Source organism: Oncorhynchus clarkii, chromosome 17, assembly GCF_045791955.1.
Source record: "Oncorhynchus clarkii lewisi isolate Uvic-CL-2024 chromosome 17, UVic_Ocla_1.0, whole genome shotgun sequence".
NCBI classification, from domain to species: domain Eukaryota; kingdom Metazoa; phylum Chordata; class Actinopteri; order Salmoniformes; family Salmonidae; genus Oncorhynchus; species Oncorhynchus clarkii.
Window position 1 is genome coordinate 1,483,480 of NC_092163.1, and position 21,182 is coordinate 1,504,661.

Sequence of the window (21,182 nt, forward strand, 5' to 3'; positions counted from 1 at the left end):
TTTTAGAGTCGATAAGTTGGACAGATCGAGTGAAAAGAAGCAATTTTCCCACACGACAGCTGTCCTCACCATCACGCATTAGTTTCGCTTCCCCACCCGCCATTTTTAAAAAGACCAGACGGGGCTCATTGCCTGCTTGAATTATGCAGAAACAGGCAGCGTTTAGGTCATGCAATTGATTATTTTGGAAAGGGGAAAAATTGTGCTTTACAATGGTATTGACATTACAGTTGATCTGGGAGTATTACGTTTTGGGGGTGCTAAAATAAGGGCAATTGCACGGACCAAGTCGATGTACGAGTTTACTTTAGTTGCTTAACAACCAACCCATCCACTGACCACGAACATTCCGTTAAATTTGGAGAACCTGACTGAAGAGATTATGCAATTATTCTGTTATTTTTGTTTACATCTCAATCATTCAAATATGTTAAATTCCTTAACATCATATTTGTATTTGTTCTGGTGGTGCCAATAATTAACCCGGTGCGTTGTAGCCAACACATGCAATACCACTCACTGACGTCTATGCACAATCCATGTCACGATTGAATAAATACCCATTAAAAACTTGCTCCTTTCCCTAAATTAACGAATCAATGATATTTTAATTAATGTCACTAGGGTCTATGGCAGTTTACCAGGCAGTTGCCCCTCTCCCTCCTGTTTACTGCCTTTCCCCTCCAACACGTGGCGGTAGAGCGCCAGGAGCTGCTCACTGACGGAAGAAGAATAACCCGGAAGTAGGTGGTTGCAGGCGCTAGTTAGCTAGCTACTATACTTCAAAATATTGATAAAAATATGTCCATATGCCATTTCTGATACGGTTGTGATTGGCATAGACATTATGTAAAACAAACAACATTATGTAACTGTAACGAGGTAGACGCGAGGAGGCACAAAAACAACTTTAGTCATTTAGCTTGTTTAGCTAACAAGTTAGCTGTCAAATAGTTTCCACGACAACTGTTCCGACCCCCCGTTCTGAGGTGACAGTTTGTTTCGGTGGAAATTTCTCCAAACCACAAAAAGTCTACAGAAGAACTGTTGGGTCGATTCACAATGGATGAGGTGAGAAGGCGCACATCTAGTAACAAACGTTCGCTAGGTAGCTAGCTGGTTTGTTGTCATACTAAATGTTAGTGGCTAGTTATTGTGGAGTAAAAAGCAAGCGGTCAGTCGATCCCTGTGTTATTGCTCCATCTAATGATCGTTATATTCCACTACAGTAGGTCATGGTAGTAAATGCAATCTTTAGCGGTCTGTCAGATTCATAATATAGGCCGCAGATTTATCCCTGACTAAAGACCACGTGACCTGGCCAGGAACACTCTGGGCCTTGTTTCCGGATCAGATCGTATTGGCCTGTTCCAAGTGGCACCCGATTCCCTATATAGTGCACTGCTTTTGACCAGGCTCCATAGGACTGAAGTATTGTACTATATAGCCATTTGTGAAGGATACATTGTCAGGGTAAAACTCATGGTCGTAGTAGTATAATATAATACATTGTAGTTAACGTCAGACATCCCTCTGTTCCATCATTGTATCTGTGGCAGATCGCGTAGCAGTTACAAGCATTGGGACAGTCACTAGTCTGAATTGTATTTATTTAATTTTTATTTAACTAGGCAAGTCAGTTAAAGAACAAATTCTTATTTACAATGACAGCCTACACCGGCCCAACCCAGACGACGCTGGGACAATTGTGCGCCGCCCTGTGGTACTCCCAATCACAGCTGGTTGTGATACAGCCTGGATTCGAACCAGGGTGTCTGTAGTGCCTTAGACCGCTGCGCCACTCGGGAGCCACTTGGAATCCCCTACTCGACTTGGTGAATCTGTTGATGTGCCCTCGAGCAAGGCACTTAACCCTAATTGCTCCTGTAAATCGCTCTGGATTTGAGTGTCTGTTAAATGACTAAAATGTAATGTAAACATTTATTTTAGGACGGTGATGGCAGATCCAGCCTGTCTAACTCCTGTCCCACTCGACCTAAACCCACACAGTCACCAGTTCCTGTCAGGAACCACAGGAACCAGAGAACACTGCAGGGCCCCAAGCTGCTAGAAGTTGACTGGGATTCTCTTTTTAGTAAGTTGGAATAGTTTGGAATGTTTTGAATTTGATTTTTTTGGGATAGAATAGAAAATGACTTATCGTTGAATGATTTACGTTCATCTAACTCAGTGATTTTCAATCCTGGTCCTGGGGACCCAAAGGAGTGCACATTTGAGTTTTTGCCCTACCACTCACACACTTTCAACTCATCAACAACCCTTGATTTGAATCAGGTGTTTTAGTGCTAGGGCAAGAAAATAAAAAAAAGTGCAATCATTTGGGTCCCTGGGACCAAGATTGAGAAACGCTGATCTAACCCAGATGTGTTGAATTCGTGTATTTCCACCAATAAAACTAATGTTATAACGCATTAGTACTATCATTCACACAGGAGAGAGACAACCTCCACCAGGAGCAGCTAAACAACACCAGGAGAATCTGCAGAAACCCAAGACATTTCACGCCTGTCCAGTGTGTGGAAGACACTGCCAAAAGTTATCCATCCTGCAGATCCACATGAGAATCCACACGGGAGAGAAGCCGTACCCCTGCCCCGACTGTGGCAAGAAGTTCGCTCACCTGGGAGCCATGAGACGACACCACCTCACACACACGGGAGAGAAGCCTTACTCCTGCTCTGTGTGTGGGAAGAGTTTCACCCAATCAGGACATCTGAAAGAGCACCAACAGTCTCACTCCGGAGAGAAGCACCACTGTCTGATCTGTCTGAAACAGTATATCAGAGCAGAAGATCTGAAGATCCACCACAGAGTTCACACGGGAGAAAGGCCCTACCGCTGTGCAGAGTGTGGCAAGAGCTACATCAGGTCAAAGAATCTCCGGGCTCACAAGCTGACTCACCAGAGGACAGGAGGTGGTGGTAAAAGTGACAGGGAGATGGCAGCTACTATCCAGGGTGAGTTGGGAGATCATTTATTAATAATAATCCATGCATCAGAGTCCCTGGGTTCGCGCCCAGGCTCTGTCGTAACCGGCCGCGACCGGGAGGTCCGTGGGGCGACGCACAATTGGCTTAGCGTCGTCCGGGTTAGGGAGGGCTTGGTCGGTAGGGATGTCCTTGTCTCGTCGCGCACCAGCGACTCCTGCGGCGGGCCGGGCGCAGTGCGCGCTAACCAAGGTTGCCAGGTGCACGGTGTAGCCTCCGACACATTGGTGCGGCTGGCTTCCGGGTTGGATGCCCGCCTTGTTAAGAAGCAGTGCGGCATGGTTGGGTTGTGTATCGGAGGACGCATGACATTCAGCCTTCGTCTCTCCCGAGCCCGTACGAGAGTTGTAGCAATGAGACAGGATAGTCGCTACTACAACAATTGGATACTACGAAATTGGGGAGAAAAAGGGGTAAAAATAAAATTAATAATAATAATAATAAACAATGCATAAAGGACTGGGGGTGTCCCGAACAGAGTGAGACAAGACCTGGACTAAGAAGATCTTTTCATGGAGAAACTCCATTGAGAATGCTTGTTAGTCCAGCACTAGGCCCATTGAGAATGCTTGTTAGTCCGGCACTAGGCCCATTGAGAATGCTTGTTAGTCCGGCACTAGGCCCATTGAGAATGCTTGTTAGTCCGGCACTAGGCCCATTGAGAATGCTTGTTAGTCCGGCACTAGGCCCATTGAGAATGCTTGTTAGTCCGGCACTAGGCCCATTGAGAATGCTTGTTAGTCCGGCACTAGGCCCATTGAGCATGCTTGTTAGTCTGGCACTAGGCCCATTGAGAATGCTTGTTAGTCCGGCACTAGGCCCATTGAGAATGCTTGTTAGTCTGGCACTAGGCCCATTGAGAATGCTTGTTAGTCTGGCACTAGGCCCATTGAGAATGCTTGTTAGTCTGGCACTAGGCCCATTGAGAATGCTTGTTAGTCTGGCACTAGGCCCATTGAGAATGCTTGTTAGTCCGGCACTAGGCCCATTGAGAATGCTTGTTAGTCCGGCACTAGGCCCATTGAGAATGCTTGTTAGTCTGGCACTAGGCCCAGTGAGAATGCTTGTTAGTCCGGCACTAGGCCCATTGAGAATGCTTGTTAGTCTGGCACTAGGCCCAGTGAGAATGCTTGTTAGTCCGGCACTAGGTCCATTGAGAATGCTTGTTAGTCCGGCACTAGGCCCATTGAGAATGCTTGTTAGTCCGGCACTAGGCCCATTGAGAATGCTTGTTAGTCCGGCACTAGGCCCATTGAGAATGCTTGTTAGTCCGGCACTAGGCCCATTGAGAATGCTTGTTAGTCCGGCACTAGGCCCATTGAGAATGCTTGTTAGTCCAGCACTAGGCCCATTGAGAATGCTTGTTAGTCTGGCACTAGGCCCATTGAGAATGCTTGTTAGTCTGGCACTAGGCCCATTGAGAATGCTTGTTAGTCCAGCACTAGGACCATTGAGAATGCTTGTTAGTCTGGCACTAGGCCTAGTGAGAATGCTTGTTAGTCCAGCACTAGGCCCATTGAGAATGCTTGTTAGTCCGGCACTAGGCCCGTTGAGAATGCTTGTTAGTCCGGCACTAGGCCCATTGAGAATGCTTGTTAGTCTGGCACTAGGCCCATTGAGAATGCTTGTTAGTCCGGCACTAGGCCCATTGAGAATGCTTGTTAGTCCGGCACTAGGCCCAGTGAGAATGCTTGTTAGTCCGGCACTAGGCCCATTGAGAAGGCTTGTTAGTCCGGCACTAGGCCCATTGAGAATGCTTGTTAGTCCGGCACTAGGCCCAGTGAGAATGCTTGTTAGTCCAGCACTAGGCCCATTGAGAATGCTTGTTAGTCCGGCACTAGGCCCAGTGAGAATGCTTGTTAGTCCAGCACTAGGCCCATTGAGAATGCTTGTTAGTCCGGCACTAGGCCCAGTGAGAATGCTTGTTAGTCCGGCACTAGGCCCATTGAGAATGCTTGTTAGTCCAGCACTAGGCCCATTGAGAATGCTTGTTAGTCTGGCACTAGGCCCATTGAGAATGCTTGTTAGTCTGGCACTAGGCCCATTGAGAATGCTTGTTAGTCCAGCACTAGGACCATTGAGAATGCTTGTTAGTCTGGCACTAGGCCTAGTGAGAATGCTTGTTAGTCCAGCACTAGGCCCATTGAGAATGCTTGTTAGTCCGGCACTAGGCCCGTTGAGAATGCTTGTTAGTCCGGCACTAGGCCCATTGAGAATGCTTGTTAGTCTGGCACTAGGCCCATTGAGAATGCTTGTTAGTCCGGCACTAGGCCCATTGAGAATGCTTGTTAGTCCGGCACTAGGCCCAGTGAGAATGCTTGTTAGTCCGGCACTAGGCCCATTGAGAAGGCTTGTTAGTCCGGCACTAGGCCCATTGAGAATGCTTGTTAGTCCGGCACTAGGCCCAGTGAGAATGCTTGTTAGTCCAGCACTAGGCCCATTGAGAATGCTTGTTAGTCCGGCACTAGGCCCAGTGAGAATGCTTGTTAGTCCAGCACTAGGCCCATTGAGAATGCTTGTTAGTCCGGCACTAGGCCCAGTGAGAATGCTTGTTAGTCCGGCACTAGGCCCATTGAGAATGCTTGTTAGTCCAGCACTAGGCCCATTGAGAATGCTTGTTAGTCCAGCACTAGGCCCATTGAGAATGCTTGTTAGTCTGGCACTAGGCCCATTGAGAATGCTTGCTAGTCCGGCACTAGGCCCATTGAGAATGCTTGTTAGTCCGGCACTAGGCACATTCTGTGTCTGGGCAACTGTCCCAGGAGGTTTTCCTGACCTGATGATGATGATTAGTTCTACATTTAGACTAAAGATGCCTGTACATCAATAGCTGTGTCATAAATTAACGGACGCTTTGTCTTTCTCTCTGCCTGCCAGTGAAAGTGAAGGAGGAGGAAGAAGAGGAAGAGGTTGGTGGTTTCATCAATGCTGAAGGAGAGGAAGTTGGCTGGAGTTTCCCTGATCTCAGTAAGTAGAGACAGAATGGTGACACAATCAGTTGTATTGGTTGTGTGTTCCAATTGACACCCTATTGCCTTTATAGTGCACTTATTTTGACCAGAGCCCTGTGGGGAATAGGGTGCCATTTTGGACACGACCTAGATCAATTGTTGGCTTATTTAACTCACAAATGATCTCCACAGGAGAGTCCGTAATACCAACCTATCTCCATAGGAGAGTCTGCAATACCAACCTATCTCCACAGGAGAGAGTCCTGTCCATGGCTCTGGTAGTCTTATTATAACCCATAATACCAACCTATCTCCATAGGAGAGAGTCCTGTCCATGGCTCTGGTAGTCTCATTATAAACCATAATACCAACCTATCTCCATAGGAGAGTCTGCAATACTAACCTATCTCCATAGGAGAGTCTGCAATACCAACCTATCTCCATAGGAGAGAGTCCTGTCCATGGCTCTGGTAGTCTTATTATAACCCATAATACCAACCTATCTCCATAGGAGAGAGTCCTGTCCTTGGCTCTGGTAGTCTCATTATAACCCATAATACCAACCTATCTCCATAGGAGAGAGTCCTGTCCTTGGCTCTGGTAGTCTCAATATAACCCATAATACCAACCTATCTCCATAGGAGAGAGTCCTGGTAGTCTCAATATAACCCATAATACCAACCAGTGAGAGTTAACATTATGTTTTCGAATGACATCCCCAGGAGGTAAAAATTATATAGTGAAAACAATAGTGGTCCTAAAACGAAACCTTGAGGAACACCGACATTTACAGTTGATTTGTCAGAGGACAAACCATTCACAGAGACAAACTGATATATTTCTGACAGATAAGATCTAAACCAGGCCAGAACTTGTCCGTGTAGACCAATTTGGGTTTCCAATCTCTCCAAAAGAATGTGGTGATCGATGGTATCAAAAGCAGCGCTAAGGTCTAGGAGCACGAGGACAGATGCAGAGCCTCGGTCTGACGCCATTAAAATGTAATTTACCACCTTCACGAGTGCAGTCTTAGTGCTATGATGGGGTCTAAAACCAGACTGAAGCGTTTCATATACATTATTTGTGTTCAGGAAGGCAGTTCAACAATTTTGAGAGGAATGGGAGATTCGATATAGGCCGATTTTAGTTTTTTATATTTTCTGGGTCAAGATTTGGCTTTTTCAGGAGAGGCTTTATTACTGCCACTTTTAGTAGGTTTGGTCCATATCCGGTGGATAGGGAGCCGTTTATCATGTTCAACATAGGAGGGCCAAGCACAGGAAGCAGCTCTTTCAGTAGTTTAGTTGGAATAGAGTTTAGTAGGCAACTGGAAGGTTTAGAGACCCTAACCTTTTTCGGGAATATTTACGAGAGATACAGGATTAAATCAACTCTAGTGTCTCCCTTGATCCGAGGTCCTGACAGTTCTGTTCAGACTCAGGACAACTGAGTTTTAGAGAAATACGCAGATTCAAAGAGGAGTCTGTAATTTGCTTTCTAATGATCATGATCTTTTCGTCAAAGAAGTTCCTGAAATGATCACTGCTGAAGTGAAGGCCATCCTGTCTGGGTGAATGCTGCTTTTTAGTTAGCTTTACAACAGTATCAAACATACACTTTGGATTGTCTTTATTCTCCTCAATCAGGTTGGAAAAGTAGACTGATCGAGCAGCCAATCGAGGGCTCTTCAATACTGCACGCTACTGTCTTTCCAAGCTAGTCGGAAGACTTCCAGTTTGGTGTGGCGCCATTTCCTTTCTAATTTTCTGGAAGCTTGCTTCAGGGCTTGGTTATTTTCTGTATACCAGGGAGTTAATTTCTTGTGACAAATGTTTTTTGTTTTTAGAGGCCTTCTAGGGTATTATGCAAAGTTAAATGTAGATACCTGGTTAGGTTTTTTTTGTACTCTGACGTCCTTGGGTAGGTGGAGGGAGTCTGGAAGGGCATCTAGGAATCTTTGGGTTGTCCGAGAATTGAGAGCACAGCTTTTGATGATCCTTGGTTGGGATCCGAGCAGATTATTTGTTGCGATTGCAAACGTAATAAAATGGTGGTCCGATAGTCCAGGATTATGTTCCACAATATTTATTCCACGGGGACGAAACTAGATCCAGAGTATGACTGTGTCAATGCCTAGTTCCAGAGACATGCTGGACATGATGTCGATGATGGCTCCGAAAGCCTTTTGGATTGGGTCTGTGGACTTCTCCATGTGAATATTGAAGTCACCAAAAATGTGAATATTATCTGCCATGACTACAAGGTCCGATAGGAACTCAGTGAGGAACGCTGGATACGGCCCAGGAGGCCTGTAAACAGTAGCTATAAAAGTGCTTGGGTAGGCTGCATAGATTTCATGGCTGCATAGATTTCATGACTACAAGCTCCGATAGGAACTCAGTGAGGAACGCTGGATACGGCCCAGGAGGCCTGTAAACAGTAGCTATAAAAAGTGCTTGGGTAGGCTGCATAGATTTCATGACTACAAGCTCAAAAGAAGAAACTGCTTTAAAAAATCAATCAATTTAAATTTGCTGTCAAATGTTAGCAACACCTCCGCCTTTGCGGGATGCGCGGGGGATATGGTCACTAGGGTAACCTGAAGAAAGGGCCTCATTTAACTCAGTAAATTCATCAGGCTTAAGCCATGTTTCAGTCATGCCAGTGTAACAGATGTGAAACGGCTAGCTAGTTAGCGGCGGTGCGCGCTAAATAGCGTTTCAATCGGTGACGTCACTTGCTCTGAGACCTTGAAGTAGTGGTTTCCCTTTGCTCTGCAAGGGCCGCGGCTTTTGTGGAGCGATGGGTAACGATGCTTCGTGGGTGACTGTTGTTGAGGGTCCCTGGTTCGAGCCCGGGTATGGGCGAGGGGACGGACTAAAGTTATACTGTTACACCAATCACATCAAGATTATGATCAGTGATTAGTTCATTGACTATAACTGCCTTGGAAGTGAGGGATCTAACATTAAGTAGCCCTATTTTGAGTTGTGACGTATTATCACAATCTCTTTCAATAATGACAGGAATGGAGGTGGTCTTTATTCCAGTGAGATTGCTAAGGCGAACACCTACATGTTTAGTTTTGCCCAACCTAGATCGAGGCACAGACACGGTCTCAATGGGGATAGCTGACCTGACTACACTGACTCTGCTAGTGGCTGACTCCACTAAGCTGGCAGGCTGGCTGACAGGGTGCAGGCCAGGCAGCAGGCTATCTCATTGTGGAGCTAAAGGAGTTAGAGCCCTGTCTATGTTGGTAGATAAGATGAGAGCACCCCTCCAGCTAGGATGGAGTCCGTCACTCCTCAGCAGGCCAGGCTTGTTCCTGTTTGTGGGTCAGTCCCAGAAAGAGGGCCAATTATCTACAAATTCTATCTTTTGGGAGGGGCAGAAAACAGTTTTCAACCAGCGATTGAGATATGAGACTGCTGTAGAGCTCATCACTCCCCCTAACTGGGAGGGGCCAGAGACAATTACTCGATGCCGACACATCTTTCTAGCTGATTTACACACTGAAACTAAGTTGCGCTTGGTGACCTCTGACTGTTTCATCCTAACATCGTTGGTGCCGACGTGGATAACAATATCCCTATGCTCTCTACACTCACCAGTTTTGGCCTTAGCCAGCACCATCTTCAGATTAGCCTTAACGTCGGTAGCCCTGCCCCCTGGGAAACAGTGTATAATCGCTGGATGATTAATTTTAAATCTAATACTGCGGGTAATGGAGTCGCCAATGACTAGGGTTTTCAATTTGTCAGAGCTAATGGTGGGAGGCTTCGGCGTCTCAGACCCCGTAACGGGAGGAGGAGAGACCAGAGAAGGCTCGGCCTCTGAGACCCCGTAACGGGAGGAGGAGAGACCAGAGAAGGCTCGGCCTCTGAGACCCCGTAACGGGAGGAGGAGAGACCAGAGAAGGCTCGGCCTCTGAGACCCCGTAACGAGAGGAGGAGAGACCAGAGAAGGCTCGGCCTCTGAGACCCCGTAACGGGAGGAGGAGAGACCAGAGAAGGCTCGGCCTCTGAGACACCGTAACGGGAGGAGGAGAGACCAGAGAAGGCTCGGCCTCTGAGACCCCGTAACGGGAGGAGGAGAGACCAGAGAAGGCTCGGCCTCTGAGACCCCGTAACGGGAGGAGGAGAGACCAGAGAAGGCTCGGCCTCTGAGACCCCGTAACGGGAGGAGGAGAGACCAGAGAAGGCTCGGCCTCTGAGACCCGTAACGGGAGGAGGAGAGACCAGAGAAGGCTCGGCCTCTGACCGGTTGCTTAATGGGGAGAACCAGTTGGATGAGTGACACCGGTTGAGCATGCCAACAGCATTTCCTTCCAGAAGCCAAGGGAAAATTGTCTGGCTGCGGGGAATGTGCGATGGGATTTATACTCCTACCTGTACTTACTGGTGGCACAGACGCTGTTTCATCCTTTCCTACACTGAAATTACCCTTTGCCTAACCTTTACCTAACGATTGTGTCTGAAGCTGGGCTTGCAACACAGCTATCCTCACCATAAGGCGATCGTTGTCCTGTATATTATGAGTACAGCGACTGCAATTAGAAGGCATCATGTTAATGTTACTACTGAGCTTCGGCTGGTGGAGGTCCTGTAGAACCACGTCCAGAGAAAGCATCATGTTAATGTTACTACTGAGCTTCGGCTGGTGGAGGTCCTGTAGAACCACGTCCAGAGAAAGCATCATGTTAATGTTACTACTGAGCTTCGGGCTGGTGGAGGTCCTGTAGAACCACGTCCAGAGAAAGCATCATGTTAATGTTACTACTGAGCTTCGGCTGGTGGAGGTCCTGTAGAACCACGTCCAGAGAAAGCATCATGTTAATGTTACTACTGAGCTTCGGCTGGTGGAGGTCCTGTAGAACCACGTCCAGAGAAAGCGTCCGGGTGAAAAAGTTGAATGAAAAAAAAAAAAATAGTGAGGACAAAACTAAGACATCGGTAAATTTGTTAAATGCAAAGTTTTGATTAAATGGTTAATACAAGTAAAACAACAGTTTTAGCAGGAAGCCGAGAAGCAACAAAATGGTTATAACCCATAATACCAACCTCTCTCTACAGGGGTCCTGGTAGTCTCATTATAACCCATAATACCAACCTATCTCCACAGGAGTCCTGGTAGTCTCATTATAACCCATAATACCAACCTATCTCCACAGGAGAGAGTCCTGGTAGTCTCATTATAACCCATAATACCAACCTATCTCTACAGGAGAGAGTCCTGGTAGTCTCATTATAACCCATAATACCAACCTCTCTCTACAGGAGAGAGTCCTGTCCATGGCTCTGGTAGTCTCATTATAACCCACAATACCAACCTCTCTCTACAGGAGAGAGTCCTGGTAGTCTCATTATAACCCATAATACCAACCTCTCTCTACAGGAGAGAGCCCTGGTAGTCTCATTATAACCCATAATACCAACCTCTCTCTACAGGAGAGAGCCCTGGTAGTCTCATTATAACCCATAATACAAACCTCTCTCTACAGGAGTCCTGGTAGTCTCATTATAACCCATAATACCAACCTATCTCTACAGGAGAGAGTCCTGGTAGTCTCATTATAACCCATAATACCAACCTATCTCTACGGGAGAGGGTCCTGGTAGTCTCATTATAACCCATAATACCAACCTCTCTCTACAGGAGAGAGTCCTGGTAGTCTCATTATAACCCATAATACAAACCTCTCTCTACAGGAGAGAGTCCTGTCCATGGCTCTGGTAGTCTCATTATAACCCATAATACCAACCTATCTCTACAGGAGAGTCCTGTCGTCTCATTATAACCCATAATACCAACCTATCTCTACAGGAGAGAGTCCTGGTAGTCTCATTATAACCCATAATACCAACCTATCTCTACAGGAGAGAGACCTGGTAGTCTCATTATAACCCATAATACCAACCTATCTCTACAGGAGAGAGTCCTGGTAGTCTCATTATAACCCATAATACCAACCTATCTCTACAGGAGTCCTGGTAGTCTCATTATAACCCATAATACAAACCTCTCTCTACAGGAGTCCTGGTAGTCTCATTATAACCCATAATACCAACCTATCTCTACAGGAGAGAGTCCTGTCCATGGCTCTGGTAGTCTCAATATAACCCATAATACCAACCTATCTCCACAGGAGAGAGTCCTGTCCATGGCTCTGGTAGTCTCATTATAACTCATAATACCAACCTCTCTCTACAGGAGAGAGTCCTGGTAGTCTCATTATAACCCATAATACCAACCTCTCTCTACAGGAGAGAGTCCTGGTAGTCTCATTATAACCCATAATACCAACCTATCTCTACAGGAGAGAGTCCTGGTAGTCTCATTATAACCCATAATACCAACCTCTCTCTACAGGAGTCCTGGTAGTCTCATTATAACCCATAATACAAACCTCTCTCTACAGGAGTCCTGGTAGTCTCATTATAACCCATAATACCAACCTCTCTCTACAGGAAAGAGTCCTGGTAGTCTCATTATAACCCATAATACCAACCTATCTCTACAGGAGAGAGTCCTGGTAGTCTCATTATAACCCATAATACCAACCTCTCTCTACAGGAGTCCTGGTAGTCTCATTATAACCCATAATACCAACCTCTCTCTACAGGAGTCCTGGTAGTCTCATTATAACCCATAATACCAACCTATCTCTACAGGAGTCCTGGTAGTCTCATTATAACCCATAATACCAACCTATCTCTACAGGAGAGAGTCCTGGTAGTCTCATTATAACCCATAATACAAACCTCTCTCTACAGGAGTCCTGGTAGTCTCATTATAACCCATAATACCAACCTATCTCTACAGGAGAGAGTCCTGTCCATGGCTCTGGTAGTCTCATTATAACCCATAATACCAACCTCTCTCTACAGGAGAGAGTCCTGGTAGTCTCATTATAACCCATAATACCAACCTCTCTCTACAGGAGTCCTGGTAGTCTCATTATAACCCATAATACCAACCTCTCTCTACAGGAGTCCTGGTAGTCTCATTATAACCCATAATACCAACCTATCTCTACAGGAGAGAGTCCTGGTAGTCTCATTATAACTCATAATGCCAACTCTCTACAGGAGAGAGTCCTGGTAGTCTCATTATAACCCATAATACAAACCTCTCTCTACAGGAGTCCTGGTAGTCTCATTATAACCCATAATACCAACCTATCTCTACAGGAGAGAGTCCTGGTAGTCTCATTATAACCCATAATACCGACCTCTCTCTACAGGAGAGAGTCCTGTCCATGGCTCTGGTAGTCTCATTATAACCCATAATACCAACCTATCTCTACAGGAGAGAGTCCTGGTAGTCTCATTATAACCCATAATACCAACCTATCTCCACAGGAGTCCTGGTAGTCTCATTATAACCCATAATACCAACCTATCTCTACAGGAGTCCTGGTAGTCTCATTATAACCCATAATACCAACCTATCTCTACAGGAGTCCTGGTAGTCTCATTATAACCCATAATACCAACCTCTCTCTACAGGTGAGAGTCCTGTCCATGACTCTGGTAGTGAAGGAGGAAGTCCCCCTACATCACACATCAACAAGGTGGGAGACATTAATGACCAACATTTTATGAGATTAAATGTATTTATTTTAAAGGCCTTGAACCTAATGTAAAGCTGTCAGGCCTTGAACCTAATGTAAAGCTGTCAGGTCTTGAACCTAATGTAAAGCTGTCAGGCCTTGAACCTCATGTAAAGCTGTCAGGCCTTGAACCTAATGTAAAGCTGTCAGGTCTTGAACCTAATGTAAAGCTGTCAGGCCTTGAACCTCATGTAAAGCTGTCAGGCCTTGAACCTAATGTAAAGCTGTCAGGCCTTGAACCTAATGTAAAGCTGTCAGGCCTTGAACCTAATGTAAAGCTGTCAGGTCTTGAACCTAATGTAAAGCTGTCAGGCCTTGAACCGAATGTAAAGCTGCCAGGCCTTGAACCTCATGTAAAGCTGTCAGGTCTTGAACCTCATGTAAAGCTGTCAGGCCTTGAACCTAATGTAAAGCTGTCAGGCCTTGAACCTCATGTAAAGCTGTCAGGCCTTGAACCTCATGTAAAGCTGTCAGGTCTGGAACCTCATGTAAAGCTGTCAGGCCTTGAACCTAATGTAAAGCTGTCAGGTCTTGAACCTAATGTAAAGCTGTCAGGTCTTGAACCTAATGTAAAAGAGTCAGGTCTTGAACCTCATGTAAAGCTGTCAGGCCTTGAACCTCATGTAAAGCTGTCAGGTCTTGAACCTCATGTAAAGCTGTCAGGCCTTGAACCTCATGTAAAGCTGTCAGGTCTTGAACCTCATGTAAAGCTGTCAGGCCTTGAACCTCATGTAAAGCTGTCAGGTCTTGAACCTAATGTAAAGCTGTCAGGTCTTGAACCTAATGTAAAGCTGTCAGGTCTTGAACCTAATGTAAAGCTGTCAGGTCTTGAACCTAATGTAAAGCTGTCAGGTCTTGAACCTAATGTAAAGCTGTCAGGCCTTGAACCTAATGTAAAGCTGTCAGGTCTTGAACCTAATGTAAAGCTGTCAGGTCTTGAACCTAATGTAAAGCTGTCAGGCCTTGAACCTAATGTAAAGCTGTCAGGCCTTGAACCTAATGTAAAGCTGTCAAGTCTTGAACCTAATGTAAAGCTGTCAGGTCTTGAACCTAATGTAAAAGAGTCAGGTCTTGAACCTCATGTAAAGCTGTCAGGCCTTGAACCTCATGTAAAGCTGTCAGGTCTTGAACCTCATGTAAAGCTGTCAGGCCTTGAACCTCATGTAAAGCTGTCAGGTCTTGAACCTCATGTAAAGCTGTCAGGCCTTGAACCTCATGTAAAGCTGTCAGGTCTTGAACCTAATGTAAAGCTGTCAGGCCTTGAACCTAATGTAAAGCTGTCAGGCCTTGAACCTCATGTAAAGCTGTCAGGTCTTGAACCTAATGTAAAGCTGTCAGGTCTTGAACCTAATGTAAAGCTGTCAGGTCTTGAACCTAATGTAAAGCTGTCAGGTCTTGAACCTAATGTAAAGCTGTCAGGTCTTGAACCTAATGTAAAGCTGTCAGGCCTTGAACCTAATGTAAAGCTGTCAGGTCTTGAACCTAATGTAAAGCTGTCAGGTCTTGAACCTAATGTAAAGCTGTCAGGCCTTGAACCTAATGTAAAGCTGTCAGGCCTTGAACCTAATGTAAAGCTGTCAGGTCTTGAACCTAATGTAAAGCTGTCAGGTCTTGAACCTAATGTAAAGCTGTCAGGTCTTGAACCTAAAATGTAAAGCTTTCAGGCCTTGAACCTAATGTAAAGCTGTCAGGCCTTGAACCTAATGTAAAGCTGTCAGGTCTTGAACCTAATGTAAAGCTGTCAGGCCTTGAACCTCATGTAAAGCTGTCAGGCCTTGAACCTAATGTAAAGCTGTCAGGCCTTGAACCTAATGTAAAGCTGTCAGGCCTTGAACCTAATGTAAAGCTGTCAGGTCTTGAACCTAATGTAAAGCTGTCAGGCCTTGAACCGAATGTAAAGCTGCCAGGCCTTGAACCTCATGTAAAGCTGTCAGGTCTTGAACCTCATGTAAAGCTGTCAGGCCTTGAACCTAATGTAAAGCTGTCAGGCCTTGAACCTCATGTAAAGCTGTCAGGCCTTGAACCTCATGTAAAGCTGTCAGGTCTGGAACCTCATGTAAAGCTGTCAGGCCTTGAACCTAATGTAAAGCTGTCAGGTCTTGAACCTAATGTAAAGCTGTCAGGTCTTGAACCTAATGTAAAAGAGTCAGGTCTTGAACCTCATGTAAAGCTGTCAGGCCTTGAACCTCATGTAAAGCTGTCAGGTCTTGAACCTCATGTAAAGCTGTCAGGCCTTGAACCTCATGTAAAGCTGTCAGGTCTTGAACCTCATGTAAAGCTGTCAGGCCTTGAACCTCATGTAAAGCTGTCAGGTCTTGAACCTAATGTAAAGCTGTCAGGTCTTGAACCTAATGTAAAGCTGTCAGGTCTTGAACCTAATGTAAAGCTGTCAGGTCTTGAACCTAATGTAAAGCTGTCAGGTCTTGAACCTAATGTAAAGCTGTCAGGCCTTGAACCTAATGTAAAGCTGTCAGGTCTTGAACCTAATGTAAAGCTGTCAGGTCTTGAACCTAATGTAAAGCTGTCAGGCCTTGAACCTAATGTAAAGCTGTCAGGCCTTGAACCTAATGTAAAGCTGTCAAGTCTTGAACCTAATGTAAAGCTGTCAGGTCTTGAACCTAATGTAAAAGAGTCAGGTCTTGAACCTCATGTAAAGCTGTCAGGCCTTGAACCTCATGTAAAGCTGTCAGGTCTTGAACCTCATGTAAAGCTGTCAGGCCTTGAACCTCATGTAAAGCTGTCAGGTCTTGAACCTCATGTAAAGCTGTCAGGCCTTGAACCTCATGTAAAGCTGTCAGGTCTTGAACCTCATGTAAAGCTGTCAGGCCTTGAACCTAATGTAAAGCTGTCAGGCCTTGAACCTCATGTAAAGCTGTCAGGTCTTGAACCTAATGTAAAGCTGTCAGGTCTTGAACCTAATGTAAAGCTGTCAGGTCTTGAACCTAATGTAAAGCTGTCAGGTCTTGAACCTAATGTAAAGCTGTCAGGTCTTGAACCTAATGTAAAGCTGTCAGGCCTTGAACCTAATGTAAAGCTGTCAGGTCTTGAACCTAATGTAAAGCTGTCAGGTCTTGAACCTAATGTAAAGCTGTCAGGCCTTGAACCTAATGTAAAGCTGTCAGGCCTTGAACCTAATGTAAAGCTGTCAGGTCTTGAACCTAATGTAAAGCTGTCAGGTCTTGAACCTAATGTAAAGCTGTCAGGTCTTGAACCTAAAATGTAAAGCTTTCAGGCCTTGAACCTAATGTAAAGCTGTCAGGCCTTGAACCTAATGTAAAGCTGTCAGGCCTTGAACCTAATGTAAAGCTGTCAGGCCTTGAACCTAATGTAAAGCTGTCAGGTCTTGTGTTTATAAATAGAGTTCTGACATGGTTAATGATGATGTTGTGTTTTCATTGTAGGATCCCGGTGACCAATCCAGCACCAAAGTTATAGAGTCCCAGGGTCCCGATCCAAGACATGAGGAGGACATCACTCAGACACCTGGGATGAACATTCATATTGTAGAAGAGGAGAAGGAGGAAGTGAAAGAGGAGGAGGAAGTTGGTGGTTTCATCAATTCTGAAGGAGAAGAATTTGACTGGGATTCTGTTCAACATAGTAAGTGGAGGTAGAACTCTGTTATTTAGTTGACTGGGGTTCTGTTCAACATAGTAAGTGGAGGCAGAACTCTGTTCTTTAGTTGACTGGGATTCTGTTCAACATAGTAAGTGGAGGCAGAACTCTGTTCTTTAGTTGACTGGGGTTCTGTTCAACATAGTAAGTGGAAGCAGAACACTGACTGTTCTTTAGTTGACTGTGGTTCTGTTCAACATAGTAAGTGGAGGTAGAACTCTGACTGCTCTTTAGTTGACTGGGGTTCTGTTCAACATAGTAAGTGGAGGCAGAACGCTGACTGTTCTTTAGTTGACTGGGGTTCTGTTCAACATAGTAAGTGGAGTCAGAACTCTGTTCTTTAGTTGACTGGGGTTCTGTTCAACATAGTAAGTGGAGGCAGAACACTGACTGTTCTTTAGTTGACTGTGGTTCTGTTCAACATAGTAAGTGGAGGCAGAACGCTGACTGTTCTTTAGTTGACTGGGGTTCTGTTCAACATAGTAAGTGGAGTCAGAACTCTGTTCTTTAGTTGACTGGGATTCTGTTCAACATAGTAAGTGGAGGCAGAACACTGTTCTTTAGTTGACTGGGGTTCTGTTCAACATAGTAAGTGGAAGCAGAACACTGACTGTTCTTTAGTTGACTGGGGTTCTGTTCAACATAGTAAATGGAGGCAGAACTCTGTTCTTTAGTTGACTGGGGTTCTGTTCACCCCATCTCCTAGGAAGTGCACTACTTGTTGACCAGTGTCCTGGACAAAGTGGATGCACTTGATAGAGGATAAGGTACCATTTGGGATACGGACTGTGAATGAATGTCGACTTGCTCGCCTCAATACCTAACCCACTCTGTTATTCACACAGGAGAGAGCCCTAACTGTGGCTTAGACAGCAGAGCGAGTCCCGCCACATCAGAACATCCTGAACCCCAGGAGAGTCACAAAACTAAGACGTCTCACTGCTGCTCAGTGTGTGGCAGAGAGTGCTACAAGCTCTCGGTACTGCAGATCCACATGAGAATCCACACGGGAGAGAAGCCCTACCCCTGCCCCGACTGTGGCAAGAAGTTCGCTCACCTGGGAGCCATGAGACGACACCTCCTCACACACACGGGAGAGAAGCCCTACTCTTGCCCTGTGTGCGGGAAGAGTTTCACCCAATCAGGACATCTGAGGGAGCACCAGCAGTCTCACAGTGGAGAGAAGCCTCACCTGTGTCTGGTCTGTGGGAGAGGGTTCTCTAGAGCGTCAGACCTCCGGATCCACCACAGAGTTCACACAGGGGAGAGGCCGTACAGCTGTGACTACTGTGGGAAGAGATACGGCCGCTGTCAGAAGCTACGGGCTCACCAACGGACACACCACAGTGACAGGACGCACGCTGATACAGGAGATGAGACGGAGTGAATGACAACGAGGCTTTGAACATAAGACGTGATAAGCTTAGTGTTCCTATAGGGGATGTTAGCCGGCTGGACAACAACAATGATACACGTTGATCGTCATCAGACAGGAGAACAATACACTCCATTGGAATAGACATGGTTCTAGAATCCACCTAAATGATTCACAGAATTCTGATGCAGGACACGGGCTGCTGGGGAGGGGACAGACGCTGGGTGAAGTTCCCCTGTCTGAATCCTAACCTTAACCATTAGTGGGGGAGATGCAAAACTGACCAGCGTCTAGGGGCAACTTCACCCTACTCCGTCTGGGGGGTAAGAATGTGGAGGCTTTATGTGTTGACAGTAGAACTAATGGGTGTTTGTTAGTAGGGTGGACAAACACAACTATTAACCTAATGATGAAGAACGATAGGCTCGGTTAGAACTATTACAATGGACGTGGTTCTACATTCCACTTGAAGAAAAGCACCCAGTTCTGATGGAGAGATGAAATAATCAGCGCTGTCCAGTTTGTTACTGAACTTGAACCAGAGAAAGTGAACCCCAAAAAGATGGCCGCTAGACGGTGTTCTAAATTGGAATCGTGGAACGCTTGTTCTCTGTCCACCACATCCTGTGTGAAGAACCCAGTTGAAATGATTGTTTAAAAAAAAAAAAAGAATGTTGATGTAATAATTGTGTTCTATATTGGATAACATCCCAAATAATGTGCAGTCGCAGGACATTTGGATCACAGAGAGAGAGAGAGAGAGAGAGAGCTGTGGCTCCGTCCATGCTGTCATTCAGTTCATTACGTCGCTGTAGGATCCTAAACAAAGGTGTGTCATGGTGATTTTAATAAATAGGTTACAAAAACCTACCTAACTTTTTAAATCTATTTAAAAAATAAAAAACAAGTTTCTGTTTTCGGGTACCATTTTTATGCCGACTCTTTTCACACTATTGAGCCAAGCTGATGGATATGAAGAATAAGGGTTTTATTTGCTATGCTTGAAGACGGCCTTGGTAAACGTGGGGCTTTTACAGGGCAATGTAACAGGGCCATATTGAAGTGTTTACTATGATTACAGCAGGGGAACTGTCAGGGCAATGTAACAGGGCTATACTGAAGTGTTTACTATGATTACAGCAGGGGAACTGTCAGGGCAATGTAACAGGGCTATATTGAAGTGTTTACTATGATTACAGCAGGGGAACTGTCAGGGCAATGTAACAGGGCTATATTGAAGTGTTTACTATGATTACAGCAGGGGAACTGTCAGGGCAATGTAACAGGGCTATATTGAAGTGTTTACTATGATTACAGCAGGGGAACTGTCAGGGCAATGTAACAGGGCTATATTGAAGTGTTTACTATGATTACAGCAGGGGAACTGTCAGGGCAATGTAACAGGGCTATATTGAAGTGTTTACTATGATTACAGCAGGGGAACTGTCAGTATACTCAGTTGAACTGTGGGTGATAATAGTTGCCCTCCAGTGGGTGGAGGACGTACAACCTGTTAGAATTATAGGATGCTCAGATTCTCCGTCTGTCTTGAATAGTTTATCATCTGGTAAATCTGAGTGACCTGCTATCGGAGGTATTCATGTTATTATGGAGAATTGAGAGAATGGGTGTAGTATTCTCTCAATACTATACGCTCTGCAACTCCCCAACGGGCTCGGGAGAGGCGAAGGGCTCGGGAGAGGCGAAGGTCGCCAAGCTGCGCTTCTTCACACCCGGAAGCCAGCTGCACCAATGTGTCACAGGAAACAAGAGTTCAACTGATGACCGAAGTCAGCCTGCACAAGGAGTCGGCCTGCAGGCGCCCGGCCCGCCACAAGGAGTCGGCCTGCAGGCGCCCGGCCCGCCACAAGGAGTCGGCCTGCAGGCGCCCGGCCCGCCACAAGGAGTCAGTCTGCAGGCGCCCGGCCCGCCACAAGGAGTCAGTCTGCAGGCGCCCGGCCCGCCACAAGGAGTCAGTCTGCAGGCGCCCGGCCCGCCACAAGGAGTCGGCCTGCAGGCGCCCGGCCCGCCACAAGCACGATGAGCCAACTAAAGCCCCCCATGGCCAAGCCCTCCCCTAACCTGAACGATACTGGGCCAATTGTGCGCCGCCCTATGGGACTCCCGGTCACGGCCGGTTGTGACACACTACAGCCTGGGATCGAACCCCAGGCTGTAGTGACGCCGCAACACTGCGTTGCAGTGCCTCCCAGCACATTTGGGTGTGGAAGGAAATGTAATTGTAGACCAGTTAGCCAAAAGAGCTTTGAAACGAGATATCATTGATATTAATGTTCCACTGGGTAGAGATGAGGCCAAATGTAGGATCAGAGCCATTTTGATAGATGTGTGTCAGAAGAGATGGGACTCTGAGCCCAAGGGCCGGTGTTTATACGCCCTCTACAGAAAGGTCAGTGGACCAAGGTTCAAAGGTCAGATTAGGAAGGAAGAGGTGGTGATTTTGCGTTTAGGACATTGTACATTGAACTCATCATTACATCTGGTTGGCAGCATGTGAATGGTTTGTGGGGTAGGCCGTCATTGTAAATAAGAATTTGTTCTTAACTGACTTGCCTAGTTAAATAAAGTTTCAATAAAAAAATATATTTTGAACAAGA

The 21,182-nt window shown here is 46.0% G+C and overlaps 1 protein-coding gene across 1 annotated transcript; it reads left to right on the forward strand.

Moving 5' to 3' along the window:
- Positions 1–717: 717 nt before the first annotated feature.
- LOC139370035 (zinc finger protein ZFP2-like) lies at positions 718–19,429 on the forward strand. Its single transcript, XM_071109332.1, has 7 exons — positions 718–1,071; positions 1,951–2,095; positions 2,454–2,978; positions 5,886–5,975; positions 13,471–13,535; positions 16,976–17,174; positions 18,035–19,429. Exons 1-7 carry the CDS (start codon positions 1,063–1,065, stop codon positions 18,574–18,576), a joined length of 1,575 nt encoding a protein of 524 aa, XP_070965433.1. The 5' UTR covers positions 718–1,062; the 3' UTR covers positions 18,577–19,429.
- Positions 19,430–21,182: the final 1,753 nt, after the last annotated feature.